General features: G+C 37.3%; 1 protein-coding gene across 14 annotated transcripts in view; it reads right to left on the reverse strand.

The window, feature by feature from the left end:
- Nucleotides 1-22,155, reverse strand: part of ANK2 (ankyrin 2) — a 765,621-nt gene that overhangs the window by 241,369 nt on the left and 502,097 nt on the right. For all 14 annotated transcript variants that reach the window (XM_049885478.1, XM_049885480.1, XM_049885477.1 and 11 more), the window contains one exon: nucleotides 134-235. In XM_049885478.1, the coding sequence (XP_049741435.1) occupies nucleotides 134-235 (102 nt within the window). The remainder of the gene's footprint in view (nucleotides 1-133; nucleotides 236-22,155) is intronic.

Here is a 22,155-nt window from a genome sequence, read left to right on the forward strand (position 1 = left end):
AAGTTGAGTTACTGATACTTTAGTAAATTTAATAGAGACAAAGAAAAAAAGCCCTTGGGTTCTGGGAATAAATCTAAATAATGAATATTTCTTATTTTATAACACAAGTAAGAGGTGCCACGCCTCTCTCTACCTGATTGCAGGTGTTGATGTCTATGCCCCCCTTCAGATATTCCACTACTTTGTCCAGATTGCCTGCTCTGGCAGCTCGGAGGAAACTTGCATTGCTGTCAGACTGTAAGAGAAAGAAAAGACCTTTAGTGAGTTTTTGACAAAGTAAAAATGTATCAAATACAGAAAGACAAGAATGTTTACACTGCAAACCAGAAAAGCTTAAGTTGCAAAAAAAAACTTTCAATACTGAGTTTAAAACATTGAATAATTATTCACAGTATAAGGTAGCACCTTCACAATGCCTCCAGAGAGATATTCAAGGTTGTTAAAGCCAATGGGAAGTACGGTCTGCTATATTGAAGAGTATAAAATAACAACAGTTGCTTTAAAGTCAATTCTGGCTCATGGCGACCCCATGTGTGTCAGAGTAGAACTACTCCACAGAGTTTTCATAGCTATGACCTTTCAGAAACAGATCACACTTAACCCAAAACTCAGAATGGCTTATATGTTTACACATCTGAGGAATAATTTATTAGCAGTTGAAAGGTCTTTCTTCCAAGGTGTCTCTGGGTGGGTTTGAACTGACAACCTTTCGATTAGTCATGAAGCACTTAATCATTTGTGCCACCCACAGACTCCCAAACACTTTAAAAGAGCTATTAAAATGAAAATCATTGTCACTACTTTATTCCAAATCTTCAGCCACATTTGGAGATGAATTTACAGTATTCCCAAATGCCATTGTTACCCATTCATTTTAGCTTCAAGATTATAGTGACTTTATATTGAGCTTAATGTCAAGTCAAAGGAGCCTTGGTGGTACAGTGGTTAAGTTCTTGGCTGTTAACAGAGAGGTTGGTGGTTCTAACCCATCAGCCTGCTCTGGGGGAGAAAGATGTGGCAGTCTACTGTAAAGGTTACAGCCTTGGAAACCCTGTGGGGCAGTTCTACTCTGTCCTATAGGGTCACTATGAGTCAGAATCGACTCCACGGCAATGGGTTTTTTTTGTTGTTTGTTAATGTCAAGCCACAAAGGAATCAGAAAACTAAAAAAAAAATTAAAACTACTGAGTTTCTTCTCTCTTTCTTTACTGTTTGGTTTTCAGATAAGTCTGAGGGTGAAGGCTGAGTATGGGTCACTTGGCAGCCACATGTCTTCATCATAATGGAATAACAGAAGGCACCAAGGATGCTTTGAGAAAAGGGGCTAGCACTGGTTGGCAGGTGTGGACTAAGCCGACACAGATTTTGAGAGCCCAGTGATTTTGGAAAAACTAGATTAAATCTAAAACATCTGACACAATAATTTAATAAAATCTCTTGGTAAAGATCATCACTCTTGATGGAGACTGCCTTTTAAGTTCTTTATATTCCCTCAGCCCTCTAAAAATCTGATTCTGGGAGAATCAGCTGAATTTTCTCCATGAAAAGTACTGAAGAGAGTTGCTCCAGAGATCTAGCTACAGTCACCCTCCTTGGTTAAAAAGTTTGGCTTTTAGACCTTAACATAATAATGATGATAAATATTATTAAGATTCTAAGACACATGCATAACTGCTATAATTTTTCTTAAAGGATAACATTTGTGATAGAAGATCTGACTAAAGAGTAAGCCTAGCATGAAAAACGACATTATTTACCTAATGGGAAGTGAGATCCAGGTTTGATGACTCTTATGCATTCTACTCACTAGGCTACACTGCCCCCTCCCTCTAAGAATGTTCTTGGCAGGGACTCTCGGCAACTCTGTCAGAGCTATTTATTACGACTCGTGATGATGCACAGAGATAGGAATGGAAGTATTTTCGCTGGGAGTCTCAAGTATAGAATTATTTGCATACTATTCAAATGATTTACACATGGACAGACTGAGACCCTAAGACTAAGTTACCTCACATTTAACCCAAATCTCAAAATGGCTTATACGTTTCCAAATCTGGGAGATAATTTATTAACAGCTGAAAGGTGGAACTGAAATCTCTACATCTGGAATTCATGCTCTGATTCTTTAGAAATGCATTGTGTAGGGTTACTATCGCACTGTTCTTCCCTCTCCCTGCCTCCCTACGATGCCTCGCTCTTCGTCCTTCCTGAAAGCTGTGTCCATGGCAAAGCGCCTTAAGTGTATCTGCAATGCTGCAGTGTTGGAATTGTGACTCATTTCAAAATGGCTCGTCTAGGAAATTATTCTGCTGTTTGCAGCAAATTCTAAATTCCACGAGAATTTTCCACTTGGAGGTTCTTGCCGCAGCACTTAAAAGTGAAACATAATACCATGTACCGTGTTATGTCAGTATCTCACACCAACATTACTGTATTTACTAGAAAACAACAAAAATAACATACTATTAGGTCACAGATAGAAAATGTGAAAATACCATTTTGTTATATACAATGTTTTAGAAATAAATCTATGTGCTATATATTCTATTAAAGATTTTTCCCAGAAAGTATTCCCAATTTGTACATGAAGCAAACAACTATAGGTAAAATTTATTAAGCATTTATGTGGACCAGGCACAGAGCTAAGGGATTCACATCCATTATCTCATTAATATTCACAATAGTATTATGAAGATGGAACTATTATGACGTCCAGTCAATAGTGATGAAAGATATTTATACAGTTTCCAAAGTCGCACAATTGTTCAGCAGAAGATTCAGGAGTTAAGTCAGGTTCATCAGATGCAGAGCTAAAATTCTCAGTCTCTATTCTATCCTACCCCTCCAAAGCATCAAAGCAGATGTTTCCACAGATTGTTAACCTATGAGCTATAGAAAAGCTATCGAACTACAATTATGGCCTTGGTCTACATATTTGTTCTGTAAATCATGCCACTTGATAAATAATGTCTCAGCTGGAGAGGGAATTCTTGGCTATCATCTCTGTCTTCATATCTCCCACCCATCTATATGCACCTCGAAAAATTAAGAGCAGACTTGAGGCAAACTGCCTAACAAACACACTCATTTGGGAATAAGGAAAGAGGCAGTAAAATACACACTGCATTAAAAAGGCAATTATCTGTCTCTCTACATGCCTAATATGATTATTAAATAAAAAAAAATATCAAATCACTCTATTGTTCCTGTAAAAGAAGAATGTTATGAACACCCAGAAAGAAATACCATGACACAGAAGAGATAAAGACACTTGGAGACGCCACTGCAGAAGCTTAGAGGATGAGACTTTGGTCTGAAGGGGCAGGGAGTGGGGGCAGGTATCACTGAGGAGTGAATAATAGACGTTCCTTAAACCTTCTCTAGGAACAGGACATGACACTGAAAATGGCTTTTGCTCTCACATAATAATATGCTGTTCATAACTGGTTTTCCCTTTTTTATGAATTAAACTTTTAGAAAGTGGATGCAAGTCAAAGAGTTAGAGCTATATGGGATTTTAGAAAAAAAAAAATTGGTTTCCATTTTCTAGAAGGATTAGACCTAACGGAAGTATAACAACCGAGTTGTCCTGGGAGGAACCTTTTGAAAAAGTAGTGTTGTAATACATTTTAGTTTATTTTGGATTTTCCGGAGCCCTTTAAAGGATTAATTTCCGCAAAGTACAAGTGTTATTATAAAAAGGTCCAAGAACATAACTTTCAAAGGAAGAATTAAAATGAGGCTACAGATACTGACATTACCGAGTGTCAAATGTTTCATCTATACAGAAATATGCATTCTTCTTCCCCTTGTACATAGATACACGCACACCCTACACTACAATGAGGTCAATCTGTGATTAAAGCTCTTGACACAAGAGCTTAGGATAAACATGAGTCAGTCTGGTTATCTCCAATCAATACAGAGATGAAAGAGGATTCAAAGACTCCTGGAGAGAGATGTGGCAATTTTTAACCTGTTGTGTTTCCCTCTCTGCAGAGCCCTGGCGGTGCAGTGGTTAAGCTCTTGGCTGCTAACCAAAAGATTGGTGGTTCGAGCCCACCGGCTACTCCATGGGAAAAAGATGTGCAGTCTGCTTCTGTAAAGATTACAGCCTTGGAAACCCTATGGGGCAGTTCTACTTTGTTTTATAAGGTTGCTATGAGTTGGAATCGACTGGATGGCAATGAGTTTGTTTGTTTGTTTTTTTTAATTATGTATAAGCAAAGAGGAAAGAAAAGTTTCAAAATAAACTGTTTTCTTTGCTCAACCAGAAGATTTCATATGTAAAAGCACAGTAAACAGAAAATGAGGCAACAGCAATCCCTTTGGGAGAAAATCTCAGACAAATTTAAAACTAGCCTCTCCCCTGTTTGCTCCCTAGAGCCTTCAAACACTACAGCCAGTTGTACTTATGCCTATAAAAGTCTGACTCTGGATAAGGAATTCAAATGCTGAGTCCCCTCCATTTTAATCTGACACAAAAAAAGAAAAAAAAACAAACAGATGGAGGTTATTAAAATGTGCCCCCTTTAGAACCCGAGTGTGGCACCTCAAGCCAAGAAAGAAAGATTTCCTCTTAAATTCTTTTTGCTTTGCACATTTCTGTACATTTTTTGTAGCTGAATGTTAGACAAACAGAACATCTTTCTTAGCACCCAGCAGGGTGGACACGAAAGGAAAGGAGGAGTGTGCATTTAAAGAGCCACATCATATCCTAAAGGAGTGCTTCCCAAACAAGGTCCAGGGACATACTCGTGGGAGTCCATGAATTTCCTAGACTTTTTTTTTTTTAGTCTGTGCTTTCATTTCAAATATAAGGTAATAAAGAAAATATAAACATATTCCAGGTGATCTGGATGGCCACCCTATAGCTGAGCCCAACCATATAATTTTGGTATATGGCTGTGCGTTTATAATTCAATACATCAACAAGTAAAGTTCAGATGACATACAGCTTCACGGTATGAAAAAAATTTTGCCAAGGTAAAGAGAGAAAAGAATGGTCAGGATGGCATAAGCACAATGAACTAAAAGAACTTGAGTGGCAGGTGTGAGTAGCATATTAAATTTCAAACAAACATGTGGCTCAGATGCCATGTTTGTATGGTCCAACTTGCACAGGCAACTAAGAGTGAGTGTCACAGAAAATCCACAAGGAAACAGTCTTCAGTTCTCCATTCCAGCTTTTGCCCCAATTCCATCCCCACCACAATGCTAATTTTATCTCCAAGTAAATAAACAGAGCTTTAAAAGATCAAGTGCACACCATTAAAACTGACATTAGCTAACTTCTCTGACAACTTTAAGTTTTATTATCGTGAAGTAGGAAAACAAGACCTTAAACTTTTTATTAACCGTTTATACAATGTGCTTAAAAAAGGTATTCTTTAATATCATTTTTGCTGAAGTCAAATTCAGAAGCATATTAAATTAAATATAGAACTCTGAGGTTATATCTTTTTACCATCCACCCCAATATCTGTGATTTACCAGCTACTAGTTTTTTTTTTTTTTTAGTTGCCTTTGAGGGGCCGTGGTGGCAGGGTGATTAAGAACTCGGCTGCTAGCCAGAAAGTCAACATTTTGAATCCACCAGCCACTCCTTGGAAACCCTATGGGACAGTTCTACTCTGTCTTACAGTGTCACTATGAGTTGGAATCAACTCGATGGCAATGGGTTTGGTTTTGATTTTTTATAAGAATTTAAGGGATTTTATGTAGTTTTGTGTTTTTACATCTAAATTCACACCACCATAAAAATAATTTAACATTGGAGGTCATAAAAAATTACACTTTTAAAGAGATCAATATATTATTTAAGTTGAGAAACACTAGCCTAATGGCGTCGATCAGACAGCAGTCTCTGCTGAAGAGACTGAAGCGGCACGACTCCCCTCAGGCTCTGGCTTATAGCGTGTCCTCCACAAACATTTGCCGACTGATTAACCTTTAGCAAAGAATGTGTTCCTTGTGCAGCTTGAGAAAATTTCTTATTTTCTTAGGATGCAATTATGGCTTTGTAAAAACAAGGCTGTTTACCTACCTACCTCAAGATCCTTATTTTTTATAGCAATACAAAATGAGTAAATTAAATAACTTCAGGGGGAAAAGTCTTAATTTTGAATACCATGGAAATAAGGGATATTTCTACCATTTCTTAGGCCTCTTCCTAGGAATGTAGGATAAGGTACAAACCATGTTCGGCAAATTGTGAGTTGTATGATCTTGAATCTTTTTGGGGTCTCAGTTAATGTATCTAAATAAATCCATAAATAAGTAAATGTACTTTATAGAGTAGCTGGAAGGGTTACATATGATAATTTGAAGGCACTTAGCCCAAGGCTAGGTACAGAGGACACTTAGTAAGTCTGCTTTAAAACTGTGTTTTTTATTATAAATAAAAATGGAAAACAGCAACGGCAAATCAAATTATAGATACATACACATGGTCTTCTTTAAATATGGAAGTTATTGCCAGTACTATGTTGCTAAACGGTGTTAGCCACACCCCAATTTAAAAGTACTCTGAGGTGCTGCAGGTTCAACAGGACAAAAAATGAACAGAACTGACTGTAGTCTGTCTCCAACGATGAAGATTTCTGCAAAGCACCTTCTTTGTCATCTCTGAATGCTTTTACTTAACTCACTGTGCTTTTGTATAGGGACTGCTGGATTGTTTTATTAATTCAGCTCTTTTAGTAGTTTAAGTTGTCATTGCCCTCTTGTCATAAACCAAAAATTTGGGGCAATCAAGAACTGCATATTAAATAAGTGAGATTTTTTAGAAAAAAAAAATCACAAGCTGTCTTCCTACAATCAGAGCACCTTTGTGACAGGTAAAACACTTTACACCACAAAATTCCACTTGACAATTTCTATTCTATTCAGCTGCCACCAACTGCTATTAAGATGAATAGCAGTTTCTAGAAGAAGGCAGAAGGGGGCTTCTGGAGCGCTGGTAGTATTCTGGTTAAACTTTGTAGTTCCAGGTGCTGTTAAAGGGGTGTGTACACTTACTGAAAAATGTTAAGATGAATATAAAGTGTGCATTTTTAATGTATAGTATACTTAAATAAAAGGTTTACCTAAAAAGTTGGTGACACTGGAAAATGAGTTGTTCTTAATTTATAAAAATGGTTACAAAATCACTACAGCAAATGTTGTTATTGTTAGGTGTCATTGAGTCAGTTCTGACTCATAGTGACCCTATGTACAACATTGCCTGGTCCTGCATCATCCTCACAGTTATTGCTATGTTTGAGCCTACTGTAGCAGCCACTGTGTCAATCAATATCATTGAGGGTCTTTTTTTCACTGACCTTCTACTTTACAAGCAAATGGATGGAAAAATCTTTTTTTTTTTTCTTTACAGTGGAGGCAATTTTTCTAATGCAGACTAGTCATATTATGCAAGGTTTTTAAATAAAAATTGTGTTTGACATATATTTAAGATGTTACACAGTTTAAAAGACAATGCAGACTATTAATACAATTTTGTTCCATAACCCAAAAGCAGCTTTACTAAGATTCAAATTCTACAGCATCTTTTTGCTAGTTGTTCTGACATCTACTGAGGTTTTGTAATTACAAAAAACTACATGATTGTACTTGATCATACCTTAATTATATTCTTCATTTAGCCTAAATGAAGGTTATTTCATTTTTCTTAACTTTTGTACATGTTGCACAAATATAATACTCCTTTGGTATTCAAAATGTTTACTAAAAATTAAAGAAGACCAGATCTGATTCAGACATCTTGGTAGTTAAACCTTATGGGATAAACATAAGTAAAGTAAATTGTCAGGGACAATTTTATACATTAAACGATTCCTGGACACTCATTTTTCTGCGACACTATGTTGGGAATTCTGAAAACTGAATCAAAAAATTAATAATGTGAAAATATACCTTCTCAGAACACGATAACACAAAACACCTAAACCAGTAGGGACAAAAACCATAAACCAGAAATGGCAGTTGTAATGTACACAGTTGGTCCTCCATATCCAAAGGTTCCGAACTGGAGCATTTAACCAACAGTGGATGGAAAATATTTGAAAAAAAAAAAGACTTTTTTCTTGTCATTATTCCCTAAACAATACACTACAGCTACTATTTATGTAGCATTTACATTGTATTAGTTATTATAAGTAATCTACAGATGATTTAAAGCATACAGAAGGATGTGCCTCAGTTACATGCAAATACTATGTCAGTTTATGTATTGAGCATCCACTGATTTTGGTATCCACAGGGAGTCCTGAAATCAATCCCCCATGGATCAAGGGATAACTATATTTGATAACTACTTCATACTTCAAATTCCCTCTGTGTTCTTTTTAATATCTAAAATTTCTTACATAAATGTATATATACATATATTCATTTTAGTGAATTATTATATAGTCAACAAAAGGAAAATGAATTCTTCAATTGGTATTTTCATGATACAATAGCAATCTCCCTTGAAAAGTTACTTTGTTTTGCTGGCATTAGTTTAGCTTCATCAAATGGTTTTATAAGTAAACTCATTACTAAGATGTTGTTTATGACAATGAGACACACAGAAACTTTTGCTAAAATGGGAACTTTTCTAAAGATAGGTAGAAACATTTTTTAGCATTTATGATTCTTATTGAACTTCATGGTGACTGTGAAATGTAAGCAACTTCTCAAAAGGAAAGAAATCAACAGGCTTTCTTTACTCATTGTATTCCAGGTATTATGCTCTGCCCATGCCTCCAAAATACCTACAGAACTCAGAAGTTCCACCACTAAATATAACATGTCAATCTTTTCTGAAATCAAAGGGAAAAGAGTAAGTTAGCAGACAGAAATATATATGGCTCTTTTCATGACATTTACAAATTTCTATGAAGAAAATCAGAGCAGTAAAGGAAACATGTTGCTCTAGCTGTAGTGTATGTCAAATTAAATAACTTGTGGTTTACATCTTAAAAACTTAAATTACACTGAAAATGCAAATTGAAGAACACTGCATTTTAATGTCTCATATTTTTTCAAAAACGGCTGTAGCAGTATATCGACAGAGAACTGCCAGAAGTTCAGGCTGGTTTCAGAAGAGGACGTGGAACCACGGGTATGATTGCCCTGGCAGAAAGCAGAGAATACCAGAAGGATGTTTACCTGTGTTTTATTGACTATGCAAAGGCATTCGACTGTGCGGATCATAACAAATTATGGATAACATTGTGAAGAATGGGAATTCCAGAACACTTAATCGTGCTCATGAGGAAACTTTACATAGATTAAGAGACAGTGTTTGGACAGAACAAGGGGATACTGATTAGTTTAAAGTCAGGAAAGTGTGCGTCAGGGTTGTATTCTTTCACCATACCTATTTAATCTGTATGCTGAGCAAATAATCTGAGAAGCTGGACTATATGAAGAAGAACGACAGGGCATCAGGATTGGAGGGAGGCTCATTAACAATCTGCATTATGCAGATGACACAACCTTGCTTGTTGAAAGTGAAGATGACTTGAAGCACTTACTAATGAAGATCAAAGACCACAACCTTCAGTATGGATAGTACCTCAACATAAAGAAAACAAAAATCCTCACAACTGGAACAATGAGCAACATCATGATAAATAGAGAAAAGACTGAAGTTGTCAAGGATTTCATTTCACTTGGATCCACAATCAACAGCCATGGAAGCAGTAGTCAAGAAATCAAAAGATGCATTGCATTGGGCAAATCTGCTGCAAAGGACCTCTTTAAAGTGTTGAAGAGCAAAGATGTCACCTTGAAGAGCAAGGTGCACCTGACTCAAGCCATGGTATTTTCAATGGCATAATACGCATGTGAAAGCTGGACAATGAATAAGGAAAACCGAAAAAGAATTGAACGTCTTTGAATTGTGGTGTTAGTGAAGAATATTGAATATTGAATATACCAGGGACTGCCAAAAGAACGAACAAATCTGTCTTAGAAGAAGTACAACCAGAATGCTCCTTAGAAGCAAGGATTGCAAGACTACATCTTACATACTTTGGACATGTTGTCAGGAGGGATCAGTCCCTGGAGAAGGACATCATGCTTGGCAGAGTACAGGGTCAGCGGAAAAGAGGAAGACCCTCAATGAGGTGGATTGACCCAGTGGCTGCAACAATGAGCTCAAGCATAACAATGGTTGTAAGGATGGCTCAGGACCGGGCAGTGTTTCGTTCTGTTGTGCATGGGGTTGCTATGAGTCGGAACCGAATCGACGGCACCTGACAACAACAACAGCATTTTTTCAAGGAATAAGGTGATACTCTTCAAGAGGTCTTAATTACATGATGAGATTTAAGACATTTCTGCTTCAGTTAGGTAAGCATCTTGGTAGCTGCTTTAGCCACTAAGCAATTTAACAAGAGTTAATATTCCATCCCACCACATGTCTGTCAGGTTGTCATACTGTGGTGGCTTGCGTATTGCAGTGATGCTGGAAACTATGCTACCGGTATTCAAATACAAGCAGGGTCGTCCTTGGTAGACAGGTTTCAGCTGAGATTCCAGACTAAGACAGGCTAGAAAGAAGGACCTGGCAGTCTACTTCTGAAAAAGTTAGCCAGTTGAAACCTTATGAATAGCAGCGAAACATTGTCTGATACAACACCCGAAGATGAGTACCCTCAATTTGGAAGGCACTCAAAATATGACTGGAGGAGAGCTGCCTCCTCAAATAGAGTCGACCTTAATGACGTGGATGGAGTCAAGATTTTGGAACTTCTATTTGCTGATACAGCATGACTCAAAACGAGAAGAAACACCTGCCAATATCCATTAATAATAGGAATGTAAAATGTACGAAGTATGAATCTAGGAAAATTGGAAATTCTCAAAAATGAAATGGAATGCATAAACATCAACATCCTAGGCAATAATGAGCTGAAATGGACTGGTATTGGCCATTTTGAATTGTACAATCATATGGTATACTATGCCGGGAATGACAAACTGAAGAGGAATGTTGTAGTGTTCATTATCAAAAAGAACATTTCAATATCTATTCTGAAGTACAAGGCTGTCCGTGATGGGACAATATCCATATGCCTATGGGGAAGACCAGTTAATACTACTATTATTCAAATTTATGCACCAACCACTAAGGCCAGAGATGAGGAAATTGAAGATTTTTACCAGCTTCTGTAGTCTGAAATTGATCAAACATGCAAACAAGCTGCATTGATAATTACTGGTGATTGGAATGTGAAAGTTGAAAACAAAGAAGGAACAGTAGCTGGAAAATATGGCATTGGTGACAGAAATGACACCAGAGATCCCATGATAGCATGACTTCAAAGACATCACACATGAAGAATGCAAGAGGTCATTAAAAAGAAAGGAAAGAAAGAAATGACCAAAATGGATGTCAGGAGATACTCTGAAACTTGCTTCTGAATGTACAGTAGCTAAAGTGAATTGAAGAAATGGTGAAGTAAAAGAGCTGAACAGAAGATTTCAAAGGACGGCTGGAGAAAACAAAGTAATGTATTATAATGAATTGTACAGAGACCTAGAGTTAGAAAAGTAAAAGGCAATAACACGCTCAGCATTTCTGAAACTGAAAGAACTGAAGAAAAATTCCAGCTTCAAGTTGCAATATTGAAGGATTCTACAGGGAAAATATTAAACAATGCAGGAAGCATCAAAAGAAGATGGAAGGAATACACAGAGTCACTGTATCAAAAAGAATTGATTGACGTTCAGCCTTTTCGGGAGATAGCATATGATCAGAAACCAATGGTGCTGAAGGAAGAAGTCCAAACTGCAACGAAGGCATTGGTGACAAACATGTCTCCAGGAATTGACGGATTACCAATTGAGATGTTTCAACAAATGGATGCAGAGTTCTTTGCTGAATATGGAGCCCTGGTGGTGCACTGGTTAAGAGCTAAGGCAGCTAACCAAAAGGTTGGCAGTTCAAATCCACCAGCCAATCCTTGGAAACCCTACAGGGCACTTTTACTCTCTCCTATAGGGTCAATATGAGTCCTGGGTGGCAAAAACAGTGATATACTCTACTAGTAGCTGAAAGGTTGGAGTTTCAAACCACTCAAGGGCACCTCAGGAGACGGGTAGGATGATCTGTTTCTGAAAGGTCACAGTCTTGAAAACCCTATGGAGTAGCTCTACTCTTCCCACCTGGGGTCACCATGAGTCAGAAGTGACTCAACGATGACTAACAACAACAAATACTGACTATGGAGCCTCTGGATGGTGCAAATTATTAACATGCTCAGCTGGTAACTGAAGGGTTGGCAGTTTGATTCCCCCCTAGGAGCCTTGGAAGAAAGGCTAGGCACTCTACTTCTGGAAAACCAGACATTAAAAATCCTATAGAAACTCTGTGGAATATATCCTAGAGAAATAAGAGCCATCACATGAACAGACATATGCACACCCATGTTCTTGCACTATTCACAATAGCAAAAAGATGGAAACAACTTAAGTGCCCATCAACAGAAGAATGGATAAACAAATTATGGTACATACACACAATGGAATACTACACAATGATAAAGAACAATGAATCCATGAAACATCTCATTACATGGATGAATCTGGAAGCATTATGCTGAGTGAAATAAGTCAGCCACAAAAGGACAAATATTGTATGAGACCACAATTATAAGAATTCAAGAAGAGGTTTACACACAGAAAAAAAAATATTTGATTGTTGCAAGGGTGGGAAGAGATAAAGACGGGTATCACTAACTGGATATATAAGTGTTAACTTTGGCGAAGGAAAAGACAACACACATTATGGGCGAAGTCCATACAACTTGACTAAATATTACCCCAAAGGACTAAAGGACCACATGAACCACAGCCTTCACCAGCCTGAGTCCAGAAGAACTAGATAGTTCCCAGCTACCACCACCAACTACTCTGACAGGGATCACAACCGAGAGTCCCGGATGGAGCAGGAAGAAAGTGTAGAACAAAACTCAAATTCATGAAAAAAAAAAAAACAAAAACAGACTTATTAGTCTGACAGAGACTGGAGGAGCCTCTGAGACTCTGGCCCCCAGACACTCTGCTAACTCACAAGTGAAACAACTCCCAAAACCCACTTTTCTGACAAAGATTACACAGCCCCATAAAGCAAATAATAAACACGAGGAATGTGCTTCTGTGTTCAATCAAATATACAAGACCAAATGAACAATTCCTGCCCAAATGGAAGACAAGAAGGCAGGAAGGGACAGGAACCGAACAAATGGAAACAAGAAATCTGGGGTGGAAAGAAGGAAAGTGCTGACACATTGTGGGGATTGCAACCAATGTCACAAAACAATATGTGTACAAATTTTGAATAAGAAGCTAATCTGAACTGTAAACTTTCACCTAAAGCATGATAGAATTAAACAAGTTTTTAAAAAATTCCTATGGAGCACAGTTCTATTCTGATACACATTGGGTCACCATGAGTCACCACAAGTTGGAATTGACTTGACGGCAACTGGTTATGCTGAACATTATGGTTTCTCCATAATATTCCCTAATGTTTTCAATAGCTGAAGTAACAGGGAAATCCACATTCAACATATCAACAATAAATAGACTGTAAACTTAAAGCTCTGCATCAAAAATTTAATAATACATACCATTTCTATATGATTAAATTCTAAACAGTTCTCTATTATTGATTTGGAATCTCCAAATGGTAGCAATTGTGTGTAAAAAATGAAAATATTATTTTTAATGATCTGTATCCCAGATCTAATCTTTCTCCTAATTTCCAACTAGCTAGACATCTCTGTATAAATGCTAACCAGAATCTTAAACTCAACATGCCCAGATGAACATAGGCCAAAACATGGGAGAGTTTACCAAGCTTTGAATATGGTATCCACAAACTTCCAAAGGAATTTCCTTTTAGGCCATCACTGTTCATAAAAAGATTTGGTTGCATAAATGAATAATGACCAACTGTAATAACATTAGGGTCAGAATGAAAAAAAAACAGAGGAGGAGAGCTTTTCATATCAGTTGGTATCAATAGTTCATTTAATTCTTTTTTAAGTGAATCTTCTCTACACAAAACTCTTTTCATTCACTGACTAACCAGTGTATTAAATATTATGGAACATTTAGGGAAAAGATACATTAGAGTTTACCCCACTTCTGTACTTAAGGATCAAGACAACTGGACCTGAATTAGCTTTTAGTCTTTCTTGAAAACTTTCAGAATTGTCAAGATCTGAAAGAAACAAGCCCAACCAAGTAAAAATATCATTTGTCATTTTTTTACACTGCCAGGGATCCTACAGCGTTAATACTATTGTCCCCTTGAGGTAGGCACTGCATGTTTATCCCCATTGGTCTGATTATTCTTCAGCCTCAAAGACCATCTGCTCTAAAGCAGACGTCACTCTATCAGAAGCAGCTTTGTGGCACAGCACAGATGAGGCTCTGACCTCACCCCTTGGAGGCACACCGCTAAAAAGTAGATTGCTTCTTCAGCACTGAATGATTCAGGATTGAATTAAAAAACACAAGTTGGAAATGAAAGGTTTACAATAGCTTATTTTCTAAAAAAAAATAAGGTAACCACTATTTTAAAAAGTATTGGTATGTATTTTTCTATCATGACAAATTTCCACGTATTGATTTTAGTGTGATCACTTTGAAAAACACATAGAAATATAGAAGGGTTCTGTATTTACAACCATGTAATGTGCCTCTGTAATTGTCAGTCAGATTGATTTTTCTAGGGAATATCACTTAATTACAGCTTAACAAGCACATACCATGTCAACCTTCTGATTCTACTTACATGAATGTAATTCTAACTCATTTATGCTGTTTCCAAAAAGGACCAACTTAGAGAAAATTAATCAGTTATTCAACTCACATTTTTTTATTTTCACTCCTTTGAGGACACAAATTCAGCAATAATAAAACCTACACCAGAGTAATGTAAGAATTATAATCTGTTACTTTCTAATATAATTCATTGTCCTAAGGCAATATTTTAATTTTCTTGGAGTAAAGGACCTAAGAACTCTGTTTGTGCCACCCTTGGAGTTCCCATTTTTGAGGGAAAATCTTTCTAATTATTGGTTATCACAAATTTAAACATGATAATTATGTTGTTTATTAGAAATCATTTGAGTGTCTCTAGTCCCTTTCATTAAAGTGCCACTAAGTTCATTGCCATTTGTAAGATGCCAAGAGCCTAGCTTTCTAATGTACATATACTTTTGGGGAAGTTATTCACCCCACTCTCCAAAGTACATGGGTCCCAAAGGGACATACACAGCTTTCAACCTCTTTTGCACATATGTGATGATCTACCTGGGCACTGAGTGCAGACAATGAGCTTCAAAAGGCAAAATTTCAATTCCAATAAGTCAGCATTAAGGTATATATATGTAAAATATAAAATCATTTTTATATCCATCCCTTGACCTCCGTCATATCTGGCCCAAGGTTGCATAGCAGAGTCAATGTCAATAAGCCTTCATTAAATTAAGAAACAAACTAAAGAATATGTAATATGTGTACTGCTTTGAGACAACCATATTATATATAAGGGTTTTAAAATTGAGTATAAGAAGGAAACCGGTTCAAATCTGACTCACTGAGTTAATTCGGCTAAATTACTGATAAGGTCAAAAGTTGTAGCTATCTAAGTACGTATATATCAGAAAAATCACAGCTTTTAATCCGGAAAGAATAGAAATAAATTCACCAAGCAAGGTATTTTGATAATAAGCAGTTAAAGTAATTTAACCACAGATTATTTTAAACAGCAAATTATTTAGTCAAGAGTCAGACAATATCTGTGAAGCACCTACACTGTGCCGGGACTGTGTTAGATTTTAAAATTTTAGGGATTATACGTTGAAGAAAAAGAGGAAGACCCTCAATGAGATGGCCTGATACACAGTGGCTGCAACAATAGGCTGAAGCATAATGCTTGTGAGGATGGCACAGGACCAGGGAGTGTTTTGTTCTGTTGCGCACAGGGTCACTATGAGTTGGAGCCAACTTGATGACACCTAATAACAATAATATGATAATAATGTTGACGGAATAAGCATGGTCCATGCCCTTTAAAGATTTTAAGACAGGGAGTAATATGATAAGATGTACATTGAAAAAAAAAAACTTTAGCTGAAATGTTGACCATAAATTAGAAGTGGGCAAAAGTAGATTAAAGGAGATCCATTGGAGGCAGTACTACAGGCAATATAAATATTTGTTTTGTTTAACAAACATATTTCAATATTTAGATTTAGATATAGAATAGGCAGAGTAATACAATGTTTGACAAAATTTTCAGGTGATAAAAAAAAAGTCAGGTGGAAATCATAGCAGGTAGAGGGAACGGCAAGTATGAAATCATAGGGTCATAACAGAACGCGGCATGCAGAAAACTTTAAGTAATTCTGCATGTGTAAATTATAAAGATCATGTTGGAAATAGGTAAGTTGTAAAATTCCAAAAGGTATGCAGGAACCAGCCCATGAATGTTCTTGTAAGCACCATAAGAAGACTGAATGTTATTCCATAAATGAAGGGAAGCCAGAGTCACTGAATGATCTCTAAGTAGGAAGAGCCAAGGTCAGATTGTTGCTTTAATCACTCCAGTAACATATGGAGGCTGAGTTACAGAGAACAGAAAACGGAGTTTGTGAGAAATGTGGGATACTATTGTAATAGTCCTGGAGAGTGATGTCATTGGGACAATGTGAAAAAGAAGAGATTTGTTATTTATGTTGGAAGAAAAGGTATAAAACCTGCGGAAATTGAATGAGAGGGTTTATGGAAATAAAGAAACTAAGGGGAACTCAGAAACTTCTAGCTTTGACATGTAACGAATGACGCTTTTAATCAAAATCAGAAATTTGGGGAACAGGATACTTCTAAAATCGAGGAGGAAAACACAATAGTTTGGTTTCTGACAGATTAAACTTGAATTGCTAGAACTGCATAGTAAAAAGGGAGTAGAAAATGCAGGACTAAAATCCAGGAAAGAGGAAGGGGATAAAGATACAGACGCTGTGGCGTTGCTGTATACATAAGATACCTGTGTGGCACAAATAATTTGCCCTGGGCTAATAACATAAAGGTTGGTTGTTGGGAACCCACCCAACGGTGCCCTGGAAGAAAGGCCTGGTGATTTGTTCCCATAAAGGTTATATAGACAAGACAACCCTATCGAGAAGCTCTATTCTGTAACACACAGAGTCACCATGAGTTGGAACCAACTTGACAGCAACAGGCTTGATTTTTTGGTTTGGGATATAGGTGGTAAATAAATAAATTAATTAAATAGTAGCTTTCATTCATTTTTACACTTACTATGTGCCATACACATATTATTATCTCTGACTTCACTTTTACATTATACACCCAATCTACCAGCAAATGCTATTAGTTCTGCCAAATCAATCCCACCAAAAAAAAAAAGAAAAAACACAACATTATTTCCAAAGCCACCATCAGCTCTCATCAAGTTATTAAAAGAATCTGCTAAGTGGTTTTCCAGCTTCTACGCTGCAGATTCTGCCATCATTCCCCTCCTCAAACCCTTCAATGGTTTCACATCTCAGTAAACTCTACCTTTTTTTATTATTGTGATAAAAAGTATATACACTAAAAAAAAAAAAAAAATCGCCATTTCAACATTTTTTACGTACAATTAACAATGAACCCTGGTGCCCTAAGTGATCTGGCCTGTGGCTGGCTCCTGAATCTCGCCTACCACTCTTGGCGTCTTGATGTTACAGCGCAATGACCTGCCGTCACTCAAGCAAGTCAGGACCTTCACACTTGCTGTTTTCGTGGCTGGAAATGTTCTTCTAATATGTACAGCTGGTCCCTCATTTATTCAGGTCTCTGTGTAAAAGGTTATCTCCTCCGAGAGACCTCCTTGATGATACCTCTTATTTAAAACAGCAGCTCCAATCCCTCTCTAGGGCCTTACTGTGCTTTATTTTGGTTCGCAGCCCAGTTGAGATTATATTCGTTTGTGGGATTATCTTCTGTCTATGTGCAAACTCCATGAGGGCGGGAATTTTTGTCTGTCTTATTTGCTGCTGTATCCCTAGCATCTAGAACAATGCTGAATTTCTTTCAGATAGAGAAACTAAAGGAGGTATAATCGAAGCGGTTGTGAGGAAAAGCTTCTCCTGGTAGCAATGACTGCAGAAGGCATTTTTGAAGAGTAATATTTGAACAGACTCCCTGGGTGGTATAAACAGTTAATGTGTTCTACTTTTAATCGAGAGGTTGGAGGTTCGTGTCCACTCAGGTGCCTCGGAATAAAAGCCTGGCAATCTACTTCCAAAAAATCAGTGATTAAAAACCCCATGGAGCAAAGTTCTACTCTGGCACACATAGGGTCACCATGAGTCAGAATCAACTGCATGGCAACTGTTTACTGCCATCCAGTTGATTCTGACTCATGGTGACCCTGTGTGTGCCAGAGTAGAACTTGAGCAGAGACAGTACCACCAAGAAGTGGTGTGAAGATCTGGGTTAAGAGTATCCACGCAGGGAGAACACCAGGCACAAAGCCTTGAAGCAGGAACAAGTTTAAATGTCTGGCAACAGCAAGAAGATAAGTAAGGCTAAAGTACAGTAAGCAAGGTTGGTGGAGTTACAGCAGATGAGTTTGGAGATGCAGCTAGGAGATCAACCATGCAGGGACTTGTAGGTCATGGGAAGGATTCTGCAGTTTTCTCTGTGATGTTGAGTCTTTCTGTTTAGTAAGAGGCAACATAATCTTCTGCAAATCAGTAATAACAGGAGTAGGTTGAAGGGATTGGATAGTGAGTAGGGGTATAGATGAAATTATGAAATAGCTACCATGGAGATGCTCCTGACTCCTTTCGTAGCATGGGTGTTGAGGAGGTGAAAACAGCACAGGTTTTCACAGGCGAAAACAGCACCTTTCTATTCAATTACCCATTAGGTATATGAATTCTTTGCCTACAGGTAGTAACTATTGAAACCTGAAATGCTTTTTAGGATTTCATTGGCTGGGGAACCCACTGACGCTAACAGATCAAAGGCTTATCTTTTTAGAGTGTATGATCACACGGTGCAGCTTGCTGCTGTTGTTAGCTGTTGTTGATTCTATTCCAACTCATAGTGACCCTATGTACCACAGAATGAAACACTGCCCGGTCCTGCGCCACCTCACAATCACTGCTATGCTTGAGCCCACTGTTGCAGCCATTGTGCAGTCAATCTCATCGAGGGTGCAGCTTATTTCTGTAATATTCTGTACATTTAAATCAGCCTTTTTAATGGAAGGATTGTTTTGTTCGATATACTTCTTATTAAAACCAAATGAAGAATAGAAGACTTCCTGGCATTTTGTGGGTTACAATATTGGCCTCACATCACTGTGATGGAATAAGTGCTCTTCCTGCATTCTTCTTCCCCAGGGTCCAAACTACACACCAATATAGGCCACAGAGTGACCTTGGGATTTGGCCTTTTTTTTTTTTTGCATTGTTTTTGGATTTTGCTTTACTCCTTACCATTTATCAGCCCATGAGCTCCTAGGAATGGAGAAACACCTCTTGCAAGGCCTCCGAGAGGGAATTCTATCAACCTATCAACATCTTTTGGAAACCCTAGTGGCATAGTGGTTAAGTGCTACAGCTGCTAACCGAAAGGTTGGCAGTTTGAAACCACCAGCCTCTTCTTGGAAACTCTATAGGGCAGTTCTACTCTGTCCTATAGGGTTGCTATGAGTCAGAATTGACTTGACTGCAACAGGTTTTTTTTTTTTTTTTTTTAATCAGCGTCTTTCATGAAATGCCAAGAAGAGTGGACAAAAATAGAAAGTACAGTATGTATGTGTATACGTGTGTTTGTGTGCATGTATATCAGAATTCTGTACAGGAGGTTTCCTGAGAGCTCAGAATACTGATATCATGCAGCTGACATTGCCCCATAAGATCAGGGCACATATGAGATACCACTTTATCCTCAACGGATGGGACCTGCTGCTACTTTCTAAATTTATTCCTGTGCTATGAACTGCAATTGTCAGGAACGGTTTTAGCTATTCACTTCTGACTCTGCAAGGTGTAGGGTTTATGTAATTTTACACTGAAACATAAAAGATTGGATAAAAACTAGGTTTAAAAACTGTGTTTGGTTAACTACAGTACATAGCACATGGCAGTGCAAAAATGATTAACAAAACAAGTATTTGTAACTTCTGCTTTTTTTTTTTTTAATATTTTAGCTTATTTTATAAAATCCCTCTATTGGAACTCAGTCAATAAAAACCTCTCTAGTTATTGCTGCATTCCAATGAATATCTGAGCTGTTTCTAGGGCAGCTTTCAAAACAAATTCTTGATTTGTTGGAGTAAGATCGTTGGCATCCACTCCAAAGAGAATTTTGAAAAGTAAGGAAACAAGTAATTTAAACATAACTAAAAACAAAATTGAAGTTAATTCATTTCATGAAATTAAGCTTAGTTCAGATGCCTAAGTCCCCTTTAAAAAAAGAAAAAAATCAGGCTTAAACCAGGCTTAATGAGAAATGAAGAATTTTCTACTAGCTGTCTTTAATATTTGACTTCTGTAGGAATTTGCATAGGCTTGGTGGTTAACTTCTGCAGGACACCCCCGAACCCATCCTCTCCCCTCAAGCTTGACCAGGTTCCCTTACTCTGTGGTTCCATAATGCCTTGACCCTTCAATCATTCATAGATTATTGTTGACTAGTTATAAGAACAGCACCGCACTAGGTTTGCACGTCCCTAACAGGGTCCACATTTATCTGTTTATATGTCTACCTCCTCAACTGGCCTGGCCTTCCAGGATAGAGAGAGTCCACGCATTATCCATCTTTGTGTCCCTACAACCCAGCACATTTGTGGAAATGAAACAATGTAAAGGAGAATTTCAGAAAAATGAAGCTGCCCAAATGGGGCATGAGGCTGCATTGGTCAAAATCAACTAAACTACTGAAAAGTTTGGTGGATCAAGTAAACTTGTGTAGACTTACTAAATTTTAATACCTGGTTTCAAACTTTGATTAGCAAAATTTAATTCACCTGAAACTCATTACCGACGATGATTACCTAAAATCTTTTGCCTTTATAATCTATTGAATAACCACAATAAAACCAAGTAATGCTTAGCATTTCCTAAAGGTTAATGAGTAAAGGGTAATGGATAAAGATGATCTCCCTCTGTATCATTATTATTTTACAGTTGAGGTTAACATTATTAACTTTAATTAGGTTAAGGAAAGATGATAACTATGGCATTAGTGAAAACCCTGGTGGCATGGTGGTTAAGTGCTACAGCTGCTAACTAAAAGGTCAGCAGGTTGAATCCACCAAGTGCTCCTTAGAAACTGTATGGGGCAGTTCTACTCTGTCCCATAGAGTTGCTATGAGGTGGAATTGACTTGGAAAAAACTGGTGCCTTTTGATACTAACTATATATGACCATTAGTCTTCTGTTTCTTAAAAATAAGAAACTATAATTGTGCTCTTCTCTGGGGGAAGATAAAGACGTTATATAAAGTAATAATTTGAACTTTTATTATTGTATGAATTATCCAAGGAAGAGGAGAATTACTGACTACTCAGTGTTTTTGAATATATAACATACAGTAATATTTTAAATATTCCCAGTAGTTACAGTAAAATTAATTAGACTAAATTAAAGAAATCATTGGCATGCATACATTAGATACAGAGGAATAAGACTGTTTTCTTTTAAAATTATTATGCATGTAAAATATATCTCACTTCAGTCATAGATAACCTATATATTTATTTGTACTTGTACACATTTATATAAATATCTACTTGTAATATGCCCCTGGAACCTTGGCAGCACAATGGTTAAGAGCTCCACTGCTAACCAAAAGGTTGGTAGTTTGAATTCACCATCCACTCCTTGGAAACCCTGTGGGGCAGCTCTACTCTGTCCTATAGAGTCCTGGTAAGTTGGAACTGACTCAACAACAACAGGTATGGGTACTTCAGTGTCTAAAGTATACTATCTGCTGTCGAGTTGATTCTGACTCATAATGACCCTATAGGACAGGGTAGAACTGTCCGCAAGGCTATAATCTTTACAGAAGCCGCCTGTCACATCTTTCTCCCATGGAGCAGCTCATGGGTTCAAACCACAGACTTTT

The sequence above is a fragment of the Elephas maximus genome, chromosome 5 (assembly GCF_024166365.1).
Source record: "Elephas maximus indicus isolate mEleMax1 chromosome 5, mEleMax1 primary haplotype, whole genome shotgun sequence".
Taxonomy (NCBI): Eukaryota; Metazoa; Chordata; class Mammalia; order Proboscidea; family Elephantidae; genus Elephas; species Elephas maximus.